The following is a 16,304-nucleotide window of genomic DNA, read 5'->3' as shown; positions in this document are numbered from 1 at the left end:
AGGGCAGCCAGGACAGAGAGGACAACCAGGACAGAGAGGGCAACCAGGACAGAGAGGGCAACCAGGACAGAGAGGACAACCAGGACAGAGAGGACAACCAGGACAGAGAGGACAACCAGGACAGAGAGGGCAACCAGGACAGAGAGGGCAGAGAGGGCAACCAGGACAGAGAGGGCAGCCAGGACAGAGAGGACAACCAGGACAGAGAGGGCAGCCAGGACAGAGAGGGCAACCAGGACAGAGAGGGCAACCAGGACAGAGAGGACAGCCAGGACAGAGAGGGCAACCAGGACAGAGAGGGCAGCCAGGACAGAGAGGGCAGCCAGGACAGAGAGGACAACCAGGACAGAGAGGGCAACCAGGACAGAGAGGGCAACCAGGACAGAGAGGACAACCAGGACAGAGAGGACAACCAGGACAGAGAGGACAACCAGGACAGAGAGGACAACCAGGACAGAGAGGGCAACCAGGACAGAGAGGGCAGAGAGGGCAACCAGGACAGAGAGGGCAGCCAGGACAGAGAGGACAACCAGGACAGAGAGGGCAGCCAGGACAGAGAGGGCAACAAAGGGTGCAGAAGAGACTGCATCTACCTCAACCAGGACAGAGAGGACAACCAAGGGTGCAGAAGTGACTTCATCTGCCTGAGCAACAACATCTACAGGTGCAGGAAGGACTACCTGGGCACCGTTTGCAACCAGAGCTGTGACCAGCTGAGCTACCAAGGCTAAAGAAGTGACTTCATCTCTCTGGGCAACCACGCCTACAGGCGCAAAGATCTACTGGGGCAAGGTGTGCAACCAGAGCTGTGACCAGCTGGGCTACCAAGGCTACAGAAGTGACTTCATCTACCTGGGCAACCACATCTACAGGTGGAACAAGGTCTACAGGGACAACGTTTGCAACCAGAGCTGTGACCAGCTGGGCTACCAAGGCTACATAAGTGGGCAAACACATCTACAGGTGGAACCAGGTCTACTGGTGCAACGCAACCAGAGCTGTGACCAGCTAGGCTACCCAGTGGTGTAACAAATGTTTAAGGGGCTCCCCTGCAATGTAAACGGAGGGGCTTGCGCTCCGGATTTTATCCAGAGTGCTCATATCTGAGTACAGTGCTGAGGGGGCCCCTGCAGCTGTGGGGGCCACTGCACCACGGAGGATGCAGTGGCCTGTGTCACGCCCTTGAGGCTACCAAAGCTACATAAGTTACTTCATCTACCTGAGCAAACACGTCTACAAGTGGAGCAAAGTCTACCTGGGCAACGTGTGCAACCAGAGCTGTGACCAGCTGGGCTACCAAACCTGCATAAGTGACTTCATCTGTCTGTGCAGCTGTTAGGTTTCAAATTCCCATCCCTGCAACGCACTCGTTTCATGCTATATTAGGTTAGCAATGTGTGGCTAAATAGATGCCAGTTGTATTCGTGTAAGCAACCCACTGAGTTTTCCCCGTAACGTGCGGGCTTCAGTTAGCGAGTGTGACTTCATTTTTAATTTTGTGACTCCTATTAGGCGGCTTAGACTGTGCCCGAGTTAGGCCTCATCACTCACATTGCCTGCCTCAGCGGGATACTGTATTTCGTTATTACTTTGTCTCCTGTTCAAGGCTGTTTCGCGACTTACTAATGAATAGGCCCTTTGCCTTCACATACCTATCTGAATGTGTGGTTTCTTCCCCCGCGTTAGGAGATGCTGAGACCCAGCACTTGGCCTTGCATTCCTGCTAATATGTACCCATCTGACAGGTGTTAGCTCATCCTACTGTGCCTCTTTCTTCATGTTCGGCCCAGGACAGTAGTTTTCCATTGTGGGCGTGGTCAGAGGCTTCTCTGGAGGAATTATTATCCACTGTAGACGGTTGGGGGGCCAGTCCCTCGGCAGACATCTTAGGGTGCAGGTCACGATGGACCCCTCTGCAGAGTATTGCCAATAAACGTGTACGTTTGTAATCTCAACTGTCTGACTGACTCTTTATTCGTGAGAAGGCATAGCAGGTGGATGTCGGCAACCCCGATGGCCCTTAAGGGACACCTTTTCACAACCAGATCTACAGGTGGAACAAGGTCTACCGGGGCAACGTGTCCAACGGGAGCTGTGACCAGCTGGGCTACCAAGGCCCCAGGAGAACCACGTGTACCACCAGGGCAGGTCTGCAGCCAGATCTATCACCATAACTGTGGCACGGAAGGGTACCAATGGGGAGACCCAGAGAAGGCAGCTGGGTCTATCTACCAGAGGAGCTGGTGGAATGTATGATGATACCACGCGTACCATCACAACGCGGTATTTTAGATCGTGGTTTTGACAACGCAAGTCGTTACAACGACTTGCGTTGGAGGGCGCTGGACTTAGGAATTGTGTGAATTACTATTCCAACTCCAGTCTACGTACAGTAGGGAAGGTGTTGGAATAGTAATTCACGCTATTCCTTAGTCTAGAGCGCCCTCCAGTGCAAGTCGATGTAATGACTTGTGTTGTAAAAACCACGAAGTAACCATTACGCGTTGTAATGGTTGCGTGGTAAAGGATGTTTCCCAGCTGGGGCGGCCAGAGCTTCCGGCACTTATCACACGGTTGAACTGCAGCACTCAGTGCTACTCTGCAACACGGACGTCCACCCGAAAACTGGAATTTTGTCAACTGCAACTTTATTTTCCCACCCCCACCACATCTCCACCCACAGCATCACCACATCCCCACCCCAGCGTGGCTGCACCGCGCGGCTCACCTCCTCATACGTCAGCCCGTAGGCCTCGTGGTAGTTAAAGGCGGTGGCGGACCCTGGGAGGATGGCGTCCAGCATCTCCTCACCGCTGGCAACAAACCTGAGGAAGGGAAGAAGGAGAATCAGAAACAATGCATGATTGGTAAACATACTATTCTGGTCAGGCGGGCCTTACTAACGCGTACAAGTATCCAACGTGGGATTATTAGAAATGAGGAGGGGGGGGGTTTAAAGAACATTTGGGGTCCCTTCCCCTTTTGACACCTTGTCCCAGCCAGGATATAATTGACAAAAGATGTTAGTGATGGACCATTTACAGAGCATCTTACTGTCTCCCCCCCTGAAAACAAATAATTTTATCAGCATAATTCTTCTTGTGGCCAGTGCCTGACCCCTCCTCCTGTCTGGATTACTTGAGGCCCCCCTATGGGGCCTGTGTCCCAGTTTAAAGACTCTGCAAAGAGAATAGTGAGATAGTAGAGACTGCAGAGTGACAGGAAACAACCCATCTGACAGGGTTTTAGCTCTGCCCTCACACTGTTAGGGTCACAGGTTCCAGTCCGAACGCGACACCCCCAGGGCTGTCTCTGTTTCCATTTGCATCAGAGGGGGCTGCTCAGAGTTTTAGCCTAAATGTCTTCAGACAAGAGATGGGCTAGTAGTTAAATCTATTTTTTTGCCCCCTTTGAAAGCAGGAACATACAGCATCTCCATGTTCAGATTAAAGGTGTTGTGTTATAAAAGTTTAACTCCACACTGTATTGACATCTCTAAACAAACCCATATGACCTCAACGACATGTTTCAGCCCTAAAGATAACTTCTGTTGTTCTTCAGCAGGTGAACCTTACTGACATTATTCACATGAACTAACCACGTTTGTAAGTTTTTTTCTAACTTTCATTCCTCGCAGAAGCCAGTTTGAAAATAATCAAATCTGATCATTATGGGATTTAATTGTGGTATACAATCTTTCTGGTGTGATAATAAATAATTTTGATAATCGCATATCTAAATCTATCCTGCACACACACTACCTCACAGTCAATACTACATTCTTCATGTAGTTTACTTAACCAAGTTCCCACGACGTTCACAACTTCATTTTATCTGATGTCAACATCGCTTCAACTTTTAAATGTAGATTATCTATTAAAGACTCTCTTATAGGAAATATTACTTTTGATCTTCATCATACACAGCGAAGAAGGCAGACTCAAACATGTATATTGTTTGGGTAAGTTCTACTCTAAAGCACACGTTTTAAAGTTATGACAAGGTTTCCCTATTAATAACAAACATATACAATAATGTGGTGAAAAAATATACAAAATGTCTTTTTCGGTTTTCTTGTCACACTTTATTCAGGTGTTTCCAGCAACAGCCAACACGCGTTTCGTCGCAATCGGGTGTGATCCCGCGACTTCCTCATGGCTATTATGTCCAAGTGTATGATTGTAAATGTGGTGTTAATTCCGACCCACAAAGGGTTATTATGGTCGTTCATAAACGTAATTTCTTTGATTTTCCAATCCAAGTTATCCACCATATAGTTCGTCTGTCTTAATTCAAGAGCAGAGTACTGCAACGATTCCAAAATTCAGCAAATACCGTGTGCGGTATACAAGCTTGTATACCGCACACGGTGTTTGCTGAATTTTTTTGTATATTTTATCACCACATTATTGTATATGTTTGTTATTAATAGGGAAACCTTGTCATAACTTAAAAACGTGTGCTTGGGAGTAGAACTTATGTTTTAAAGAGTTGCGCTCTTGCCATGTGGAGTTAATTGGTTCTCTACACCTTTAAGCACTGTTAACCCAATTTTGAAAAGACATACTATTAGTGTAATCCAACCTAGAGGCGCCAAAATCCCTATACGCATAACCACGTCGTTTATATCTATGTATATTGTTTGGGAAGTTCCAAACGTTGCACAGATGCAGTTCACCTGTACTTCCATTCAAGCATCAGGGGAAACATCCTTTACAACGCAACTTTTAAAACGCACTACCATTACGACGCAACTTTTACAACCCAAGTCATTACAACGAATTGCGCTGGAGGGCGCTCTAGGATAGGGAATAGTTTAATTACTAACCAACACCTTCCCTACTATCCACGGGGACTGGAGTTGGAATAGTAAATTAAACTATTCACTATCCAGCGCCCCCAACGCAAATCGTTGTAACGACTTGCGTTGTAAAACCTGCGTCGTAATGGCATGCGTTGTAAAAGCATGCGTTGTAACGTCATACATCCAAGCAGAAGTTTTGGGCTTGCTCTCTTGGGTGTGGTCAATGTTGCCCTCTAGTGGCCATTCTGTTTATAGCTGGATTTGATTCTTATACCTGGGGCATTGCATTTGCTCCACCAAGCATGTCATCTTCATGGCGCTCTCATGCATGGTTACATGTACAAACACACGATTAGTACGAGGCCTCCGGGTTGTTTGCGCTTAACAAAATGCAATTAATAATAATAATAATAATAATAGTAGACATGAACTCGAGACTGGGGAGTGGGGTAGGAGCCAGGGGTGCAATAACAGTGTAAAGTAAAAGTCCACATTTGTAAAGCGCACAATCACCCGTAAGGGTCTCTAGGCGCTGGGGGGCCGTCGGGAAGATTAAGCGATCTATTGCCCAGAGTCACATGGTGCTGGGCTGACCTGCCGCCGGCGCCGGGGATCGAACCGTGGTCCTCAGATTCCAGCGTCAGTCGCCCTGGCCGCGGCGCCACACCTCTCCCTAGTGTTATATGATGTTTTCGGTTGGATAATTAAATTGGGGGTGAGGGCTAGGGTAGAGGTGTGGGGGAGGGGCAACACAGTCCCTGTGTATTGGTCATTGCTTTTGTTTGTTGGAGTAAGGCTTGCTCATGCCATCAGCTCTCAGTTCAAACAAAGTGTTTCTTAAAGAGTAATTGTAATTGCATTGATATATTGCTTACTACTCCTGCAGAGGCGTCGAGGAGTTTTTCGGTGAGTAGCACCCAAAAAGTATAGGGAAATATAATTAATTTGAGACCTGGAAATGTGAGTCTGTTAGATGGAGTGGAAAGGACAGTAGAGGGATAGAAGAGGGGAGGGTCTAGAAAGTGTTTATTGGGAAATCATAGCAGCAAGAGGAGGTTTGGGATGAGTGATGGAGGAGAGAAGAGTCTCTTGGGGAGAGAGATGAGGTATAGGATGAGTCTAGGAGGGATGCATGAGGGAAGGGATTAGAAAGGCTTGTTTGGGAGATCTCAAGAGTAAAAGAGGTCTGAGACGATGCAAGCAGGGGTAGAGGAGGGAAGAGTCTAGAAAGGGTTATTTGCGGGATCATAGTAGTAGAATGGGGTTTGGGATGAGTGAGAGTGAAGGTAGAGGATATATTGACAGAGATATAGGGTGAGATATAGGGTAGTGCATTGGAGATCCTGAATTAGAAGCAAAGTGATGAATATAAAGATACATAAGAACACAGAAGGTATATATGTGTAAGGAAGGTAATATATCTAGATTTAAGTTGTATTAAATAAACTCAGACCTTCAAAGGTTTCTGTACTTTCAGTTAATTTATTTTTTTTCATAAAAAAATCCTTTTATTAGTTCAATAATGAAGCAATGGTAGCCTAATATTTATGATATTTACTTATTTATGCAGTGACCTGTATACAAGTTAAACATAGAATAATATAACAATGGGTAATATGTACATTTGTTAACACCTTAATTGTGGCGGCTATTCCGCCGCAGCGCTAATGGGGCGGGGGGGCGCACGGCGCTCACACGCTGGTGACGGAACCGCTCCGTCACCAGCCTCGGGTGAGCTATGCTGATGACGGAGCGGTTCCGTCATGGCCCCGCCCACTCAATAGAACGCACCACGCAGGCGCGAAATCAGTGTTGCGCAGGCGCGTCGGGCAGGCCATGACGGAACCGCTCCGTCATCAGCACAGCTCACCCGAGGCTGGTGACGGTGTTACACAAAACAGGGTTAGACCCACTAGAGTCAAAGGACCTGGGTAATTAAGTGGTACAAAGGGAAGGGGTCCCAGACAAAAAATAAGTGATTTCAATTTGATACAATTATTTCAAGAAACAAAATTACTAAATGCAAAAGAGTTTATTTCAAAATTGCATATATTACCTTTCATTGGTTAAGATACATCACAATGTTTCAACAAGCTTTCTGTATAAGTGCCCACATACACAACGGGGAGGGGAGGTGAAGTGATGGAAGGTGTCAAGGATAAAGTAGGATGGGGGGGATAGTCAGAATCATTCGGTGACAAGTATTGATCACAATTTCAAAAACAATGTTTATGTGGTTCCTTGAACCAAGGGCCACAGCATAAGGCTCATATAGAGTCCTGAAACCAACTGATGTAGACAACCTAACTCGCCTTCAGCCGCTACAGTCTAGCTAGGGGTAGGAGTTGGTGATGGTTGTATGGTCTACGTTTCGACCCAAGATACGTGTAGGATGGTAGTCCTTACAAAGCGGGTCTTCTTCAGGACAAAATAGTTGTGGGTGGGCGACCTCCTAAAAGTAATTAAAAGAAATCAATTAGTACACACCAACCTTGTTGATAAATACAAGGAGGGCGGATTTTCGGAGATGGATCAGTTAAGAAACGTGTTGTCATATAGCCACAGACCATTAAACACGTGGCTCTGGTATGTTAAGGGATTGCATCCAGGGTAATTAAAATACAATATTGGCTCACCTATCGCACAGGACGAGAGGACCAGGATAGATTGAGGATAATGAATTCTCACGAAACTTGTAATTTGATCCTGCACAGAAATTACAAGAAAAGTCGTGGTCAAATATTGGTCTGGCAGAAGGCCACACCTTTAATTATTCCGTTGTTGGGAAACTGTTAAATGGCCCAAATGGGCTCCACTCAACTCCAACTTAGCAAGACAACCAGTTCTAACCTATTTGTTCGCCACGTACGTATTTAGCCCCCCTAGTGCTCAAAAGGGGACATACCTTACGGGCGCTTGCGAGTTGTCTTGAAGCACGAATCAGTCATAAGCGGCAAGGACCTGATTATAGTCTTGCTGCACCCTATTATAAAGTATACATTGAGTTAAGATCACCGGTTCCACAATAAAAAACATTATACTCTTACAGTACACCCAGCATAACAGCTTCTAATGAAGTATCCTAACACAAATTTAAGAGAGTGACAAACCTCACATGTGCTTCTATACAATCGAGAAGCGCGTATATTCCATGTATAATATGGACCTGATTGCCATTGCTCTATAACCAATAAGGAGAAATCTGTTAAATTAAATGGTCTCTATTTTTCAGTAAAACATAATACTTTACCATTGTATTGACCCTACCTTGAACCTCAAAATTAACTCGTATTGTCCGATCGTGGGGCTGGGTAAAAACGCTCCTGCAAGGGAGACAATACCAGGGAATTGTTTCCATTTTTAAATACATTTTTGGGGACATTCATGAGTATCTCGTAATTAGTAAAAAAACAAGCATACCTCTGAACACAAAGGGTTCCGGAGGCGTCTGGCCCAAGGGTGGATTTTATTGGCTCACGAGATCTCCTGCCTTTCAATAGGGGGGAGCGCATTAGGTATGCAAAAATTAATAAAACTAGTCCGCATATAGAATTTATGATTTCAAGATTGGAGCTTACCTTCACACAAGTGTTATGGCGGTAAAATGAATCAAAATTGACGCTATCACCTATTTCGGCAGTCGAGCGCAAGGGAATCTTCGTCAGACACCGGGGACCTCTACGGCTTACTATTAAGTTATGAAAGGAATGGAAGGTATCAGTATTGCAGACCGTTTGTATGACAAAACCCTTCAGGAATCGCGCTTCTAAAAAAACGTCAGGCTTACCTCGAGGGCTTTGTCTGACTGCATGGTTGCGCTTATTATTCCAGCAGAACCTCTTCTGCAAAAGGAAACGGAAAAAAACGATTGAGTTATTGTGTGTTTAGGAACCAAAGCGTCACATTACCACTAGAAACCTAGGGCAAGGGGCAGATTGTAGCTGGGAGCGCATACCTCGAACGCTTGGAAAAGACGTCGATTTGTTTAGTCACACAACGCTCGAATCTTAGCCCTCACAACGGTGGCCAAGTAAACTTCCTAGTGGGAAGGAGGGGGTGGGGCCTCACACCAGAGCCGCAATAGAGATGGTAGAAAGACGACTGTTGGCCGGCTCGCCGGAGATATTGTTTAACAATTGAGTGCCCACCCATTATAAAAATTAAAAAGTTCATAAGCGAATCCATAAAGATGTAAAGGATTTCAAAGCCCGATTTGTGTGTTCATCAGGCGGATTTTACAAAAATATATAAAATATGTAAATCGATCCTACCTGGCTCCTCTACTCACATGAAGCCCATTCTACAGAGGTGGATTTAGTTGATGCACGCACAGTACGGCCACCACTTGTTCTAAATACACGGACAGATAGGGGATCAGAGTGTATTTTCTCCATATGGAGCTATTATTAGGTTCAAAACAGGCCCATCATATGAGTGAATTGTTCTAACACTTGTTCGACCATTCCTATTTAATCAAACCATTGTCATGTATTGGTATAGGATACAGTTCGTCGTATATGGTATAATTGCCGTATGTAATGCATAAGATATACCGACACTATTCCTCATAAATGAAACAGTTGACCACAATCATATTCTGCTACATGGTGGTGACGGAGCGGTTCCGTCATCAGCGTCGAAAAGGTTAAGCAGAAATAACAAATATCTATCTCTTTTTAAACATAATTATTATACACGTTTATAAAAAGCAATACACATATGTAGGTACACATCTATGAATACAATATAAATGCTTACAGAGGGATATGCTGTTAATTTATGTTTGAGTACGGTGCTTATGTGGGGAAGAGCCAATTCTTGAGCAGTTTTCTGAAGATAAGCTGGTTGTCGGTGGATCTTATGTTGGGGGTAACGAGTTCCTTAGTTTGGATGCTTGAACAGAGAAGGATGGGCCACCCACGATTTTTTACTTGTACAGCAGGATTTTGAGGCGAGGTGCCACTCGAGGGTGGAGGTTCCTTTGTTTCATTTGTGTGTTGATGATTTAATTTGTGATGAAGAGCGGTCCATGTATCGCTTTGAGGGTGATACAAAGCAGCTTGAACTTGAATCTTCTGGCAACCGGTAACCAATTTAGGGCCCTCAAGGCAGATGAGATATGGGTTTGTGGATTTTTGTGCAAGAGTAGTCTGGCAGCAGAGTTCAGAATCCGTTGTAGTATTTTCATTGCTGATAAATGCGATCCCTAGTGGAGGCCGTTGGAGTAACCAAGTTTAGACAATACCAGAGAGATCGTAGCCTGGACCTAGTGTGGAAATCCCAGGTGGAGCAAGATTTGTCGCAGAGTTTTTATAGTAATAAAGCTTGATCTTGGTAATTTGTGCGCTGTGGCATTGATCGATTGCTTGGATTCCATGGTAAATCCAAGGTTTCTTACGTCCTTGGGTCCTTTAGGAGGTGGTCCCAGTTCATCAGGCCAGGTGGCAAGCGGGTTATAATTATTCCATTCGCCACATGTGAGCATTTCCGTTTTGGGAGCATTTGATTTGAGACGACTCCACATCATCCACTGATCCACGGCTCTGAGGTAAAAGATATGGAGTGAATGGAGAATTATCACCATCTTTTGTTGTCAACAGGGGGGTCAGACAGGGCTGCGTCCTGGCTCCCTTTTTATTTAATCTCTATACAAACGGCCTAGAGGTGGCCATGCTTGAAGGGAGCCAGGACCTTCCAACTATTAAGCATCGCCCCATCCCTGCATTATTATATGCAGATGACTCTGTCATATTAGCAAGAACACTCAACCAACTTCAATTACAACTGAACAAGTACTGCAAATTTATGTCCTCCCTGGGTTTAAAAGTAAATAAAAACAAAACTTTTTGTAATGCATATTGGGCCAAGGGTGAAGAAAACCAAACCAATAGTTATCGATAACGTCAGGCTGGAACGAACCAGGGAGTATCCATACTTAGGGATCCTAGTGGATGATAAATTAATCTGGAAGCAAGGTTTAATTAGAAAAAAATTGCTCTTTCAGAGAGCAACTTCAGCCCTAGTTTCCTTCTCAAGGAAATTGGGTAAGCCTGCTGCAGCTGAACTACTAAAAATTTACCACGCTAAATGCCATAGCATAGCGACCTACGGAGCAGGGGTCTGGGGGTACGCACCAGTTGAAGCCCTTCAAACAGTTGAGAATGGGTTTATAAAATATCTGCTGGCCGTACCCCATAGTGCCCCAACGTACGGCTGCCACATTGAGCTGGGAATCGATTACTTGATCGATAACATCAGGATTCAGCCGATCCTTTTGTGGCACCGTGTTTGGACCAAAACGCAGTGCCACCTAACCCGCTCACTTTTAACAGACTGTCTGGCCCTAGCTAATTGGCACAAATTGCCATGGCTCCAGTATGTAAAGAATTTCCTAGGTGATCTGGATTGTATTGCATACTTTCGGGATCCACCCGCGTTGATGAACATTACTAGGAAAGAGTTGAAAAAACTTTGCCTTTCCCATCTCAGGGAATTACGTTTGACACAGGAAACAAGTAAACCCTCCAATGCTCATATTTTAACAGTTCAGACTTCCTTGGGGATCCAGCCATACTTAACTTTTTATTTAAGTACTTACGACAAATATTTATTGACTAGGTTCAGATTTAATACATTCCATCACCTAGTCACATATCCGAAGCAGCAAGACTGGTCACATAACTTAATGAAATGCCCATGTGATGGGATTTCGGACCAGTCAACAATCCACATAATACTGTTCTGTCGATACTACACGATTCAACGTAAGCGCTGGATTCTGCCTGTACTGCGCACACTGGGCTTAAGAACATGTCGGCCCGCTTACTTGGCACTACAGTTCTTGGACTCTGTACATATTGCAAAATGTTTAGCCGGCTTCTTAAAACTATGTCTAATTACTCGGCGCACTGTCTGTGTGGTTTAGATACCTGCGTTAAAAATTACATCCTTATTGTTTAGTGCTGCTCATGGTCTTCGAATCTTACGTCAACTTTCTAATGATTATCTTAGAATTGAGCACCAAGATAGGATGTAGAAAAACTCGAGGCCCAGTTTACAGTTCTAATTGTATGTTATCTGATAAACGTAGTTCTTTTTAGTTCTTTTTAATCCTTTTAAAACATAAGGAAAAAATGTGTATATAATGAATTGTGCTTTCATCAACTAAGATGTTTTTGGAAATGTAGTCTTTTAACCAGTGTATGTACTTTTTATGGTTATGTAAAATTGTAACCGAATAAAAGTTTTTATGACTGACTGAGTTTCCAATGTCTTTGGGGCTTTCCAGTTTAAAAAGTATTTGCGTGTCATCTGCATAGTTTTAGCACGTGAGGTGAAATTTATTGATCAGCGCCGGTAATTATTTCATGTAGATGTTGAAAAGCATGGGCAAGATGATAGCGCCTTGAGGGGCCCCTACTTTTGTGAAGAACGCTTTGGATGAGAAAGGTGGGGTATGGATGACATTAGTTCTGTTTTGAAGGTAGGACGCGATCCAGTCTAGAGCAGTTCCCTCTATGCCGCCTTCATAGAGTCTTTGTTTCAGAGTGTCATGGTCAACTGTGTCAAAGGCAGCCGAGAGGTCCAAGAGAAGTAGCGCAGAAACCCCGTTGCGTTGCGGTATTCTTTAGGTCATCCCAGATGGCAAGGAGGACAGATTCAATGCCTCTTCCCGGACAGAATCCTCTTTGAAAGTCTGAGAGTATGTCATTCTCTTCAATGAATTGTGACATCTGGGTGAAAGCTGCTCTTTCTATCAGTTTGCCCTGGAAAGGTCCATTTGTAATGGGTCTGTAGTTGTCGGGGTTCAGCGGGTCCAAGTTTGTTTTCTTCAGTAAAGGGCGTATGTATGACTTTTTTAGTTCTTCTGGAAATATTCCAGTAGTTAAGGAGTTGTTGATGATTCTTCTTACTGGAGTGGCAGCAGAGGTTGTTAGAAGAATTGTCTTCAAGGTTTGTGGTGGACATGGGTCAGAAGGGCTGCCGGCAGACCTGCTTGCTATGACCAGGTCCATAAATTCATTTTGTGATAGTTGTTTGAAGGAATGCAGAGGCTGAGTTAACTTACCCTTGGAGGGGATTGTTGACAATAGGTCAGTACTGGTGCTTTCCCGTTGTTTAAAATAGGAGTCTAACGTGTCTGCTTTGGTTGTGTAATGATTTGCCAGTTTGACTGTGAATTCTTGATTAATGGGATGAGTTCCTGCTAGGTAATTTGGTTTACAAATTTTGGTAAGAATTTTATAGAATTCATTATTTACACATTTAGCATTTTTTTACAGTTTTATATAGCACAAACTTGACACGAATCGGGTATCAAAGCGCTTTACATAGCAGCAGTTGCATTACATTAAGACACATTCATTTTTGTTAGGCACAGGGAGATTAAGTGATTTGCCCAGAATCACAGGATGTTCAGCGTCATTGCCGAGGCTCATACCCAGTTCCCCAGATTCGAAATTGACTGCCCTAACCGTTAGGCCAGCTCCTCTCCCCAATTTTGAATTCTGTCTGAATAGTATCTTTTCTTAGCTTTTTTGATTGCTGACTTGTTCACTCTGTTAAGTTTCTGAAGGTGAAGTTTGACTAGATTTGATTTTGTTTTGATCCAGGAGCGTTGCAGCTTTCGAATTTGCTGTTTTATCTGTTTATAGTTCTGTGTTTTTCCAAGGCGCCTGTTTTTTTTCTTTCTTCCTGTTGCGTTGTTCTTAGTGGTATTAGGATATCAAAAGCTTCCTGTAGCCACTCATATAGTTTGTTTAATGGAATTTATTGTGCCTAGATCTGTGTTGGATGTTAGTTGTGTTTCTAAGTATTCAAAATTGAGTTTGTTCCACGGTCAATAGGTGGAGGCATATAAGGTGGTTTAAGGTGTGCTGCTTTGTGTAATTTTATGTTTGAAAGCAAGCAAATAGTGGTCTGGCCATGTGACTAGAGTAATCCTTTTAAAGGTAACTAATTCTGCATTTGCAAAAATGATATCTAGGATGTGTCAAGTGATGTGTGTGGGTTTATGGACGATCTGATGTAGGTTCAGTGCATCTAGGCCAGTGATGATGGTTGTTGGATGTGGCATATTAAGTTTGTCAAACCAAATGTTTTGGTCACCCCGAACGCATAGGTTGGAGTGTAGTGTTATCAGGTTCGAAACTGTCTAGAAGTGCATCTGGGAATGTCACCTTGCTAGGTGGAGGTCTGTAAAGGAGCAGGAAGTTACAGGAGGAAGAGAGTGTAGGATTGCATCTGGTGAAATGGGCCTCACAATCGTGTGTGGAGACGGTGTCAGCTTTGCTGATAGTTATTGTTTCCTTGAATATACCGGCTAGGGCACCTCCTCGTTTCCTTGTATGATTTTGTGTGATAGTTTGATAGCCTGGAGGATCAGCTTCCTACACCCCTGGAGCCATGTCTCCTCCCAACCATGATACAGTTGTGAAGAGTAAGTCGAGTTGTGTGTCAGTGAGAAGGTCCATCTGCGAAGGTGACGTGGCTCGGCTGGGCTCGAGGGTTACGATGAATGTGCTCCAAAGTTTGGGGTCTTACAGATTAAGGCAGGTCTTGCAGAGTCGCCTTGCACCTTGTCCAGCTGGACTCTCGGCTACTCCTTAGAGGCAGGTGTGCACCCGCTGCAGTGGTCCACTCAGGAACTTCCTGCATATGTGGTCTTCTCCCCTCCCCCACCCCCTCCTCTGGTTCAAATGCAGAAATGGAAGTATATTTGAAAGCTGGCCTCTTTGTCCACTGTTTGGCCAGAGTGACCGTGGGGGCTCTGTGCTCCCAGAGAGCTGGACTCCCCGTTAAGGGTCATGTTGTGGTCAGTAGCGCCCAGTATCATGACCTCTGTTTACACTCCGCAAAGTGGCGGAATCTCTCCGGCATCCAGTGCTAGACATGATCCCTGACTCTTGGGGGTCTGAGCCTTGGTTCTCACCCCTTCTACATCTGCGAATGGACTTGAGTGTTGAACAACAACACAACTGGAAATGTGCAGCTTTGGAACTGGCATCACCCACTTTAATCACTTGTACATGTTCTGCAAATACCATTTTCCACTTTCTGTTGATGCCACCAGCATATTATAGCTTACAATGACATTTTCAGATGTAAATTAAAAAAGTATTTTTACAATGTCTTTGATTTTTTAATATTTTTGCACAATTGCCATTGGTGAGTTAATATTTTATATAATGTTTGTATGTAAACAGACGTTTTGCTACACTAGCAAAGTCCGGTGGTACAGAAGAGAGCTCTGTCATGTCTCTTGTATCTAATTCACAAAATGGCAGTGACCAGCTGGCCTCGGATGTGCAGTATTATTCAGACTAGATCTACTACCATTTTAGCAAGAGCCTGAGCAGTTTTAGGACACTTGAAGCTTTAAAATTACTCTTAATTACTCGTTTAGCCTGGTTGGTATTTTGTCTTATGAAATACTTGTTGAATATTTGTCTTAGTGGGTTCTACTCTTTCTTTTGTTATTAATATCTTTCTCCTTTGATGTCACCCTCTTGTCATTTATTCTTCAATTTCCCACCTTTAAAGCCCCTCGTTCAAACACTGGACTGGAGAGACTGACCCTCACTTGAATGAATGCTGCAATGGATCGCTGCCTCCTGCGCGTGCCAACCCCCGCCGCGCCCTCCTTCCTTTCACAATCTCAGGTTGTGTACTATGCGCTACGACTTATTCTTTGTTGCATTTAGTTTTCTGTCACTTTATGTCTCCGTCTTGTGTTCCTTCACTGACAGTCAGGTCTAAGAAATAGAGGGCGTGGCATTTCATTCACTGATTAAAAGGAGATTTGTACAAATATTAATCATTATGTTCAGAAACCCATCAATGCCAACGTTTGTGGGGCATATTACCAACAACTAGTTATAATTATCGCTGTGTTGGCTTAGCGGGAATATTTCTATCGCCGCCCTTCACCTGTTTTTATCGCTGAGAGACCTTGCTATTAGCAAGGTTTATCTCAGGAGCGATAAAAAACAGGCGAAATGCGTGAATATCGCTGTCAATATAGCGATATTCAGGCATTACCGTGACAATGCTCTTAGCCATGTTATCCACCTCTCATTGGATAACATGGCTAAGAACTGGTCAGGGCAGGCGTTAGCTTTTGGAGATATTTGCGCTTAGCGCGAATATTTCCAAAACAACGCCTGTGTTGATCATAGGCGATAGAGATTGCTGCGACTGTTTCCAGTCGCTAACATCTTGGCACGCCCACTTTGCATGTCATTAGCGATAATTATCGCTGACATGCAAAGTGAGCCCCTAAATGCCCGCTATCGCCTACAAGCTGTCGCTAACTGGTGTTAGCGACAGCTTGGTAATAGGGCGATAAAATTATCGCCGCATTAGCAGGAAAAAGTCCCGCTAAAGCGGCGATAATGGCCCTTGGTAATATGCCCCTATGTTCTTTCAAATTGTCGATAATTCATCAATAAACCTGTTCCTAAAATTTGTGGCAACCACATTGTCGTCTCAGTCCACAACT

General features: G+C 44.4%; 1 protein-coding gene and 1 long non-coding RNA gene across 2 annotated transcripts in view; both read right to left on the bottom strand.

Annotated features, from left to right (window-relative positions):
* The window catches only part of LOC144785761 (deoxyribonuclease-1-like), a 65,803-nt gene that overhangs the window by 9,708 nt on the left and 39,791 nt on the right, over positions 1-16,304 (bottom strand). Inside the window, exon 8 of the mRNA XM_078664567.1 lies at positions 2,729-2,825. Coding sequence (XP_078520693.1) covers positions 2,729-2,825 — 97 coding nt within the window. The remainder of the gene's footprint in view (positions 1-2,728; positions 2,826-16,304) is intronic.
* On the bottom strand, positions 7,075-7,788 carry LOC144784996 (uncharacterized). The gene is made up of 3 exons (XR_013601738.1): positions 7,710-7,788; positions 7,441-7,510; positions 7,075-7,256 (listed from the first exon to the last, which is right to left on the bottom strand). It is a non-coding gene; the product is annotated as an uncharacterized LOC144784996 (long non-coding RNA).

Source organism: Lissotriton helveticus, chromosome 10, assembly GCF_964261635.1.
Source record: "Lissotriton helveticus chromosome 10, aLisHel1.1, whole genome shotgun sequence".
NCBI classification, from domain to species: Eukaryota; Metazoa; Chordata; class Amphibia; order Caudata; family Salamandridae; genus Lissotriton; species Lissotriton helveticus.
The sequence above is the reverse complement of the archived record's forward strand: the minus strand, read 5'-3'. Positions and strand labels throughout refer to the sequence as shown.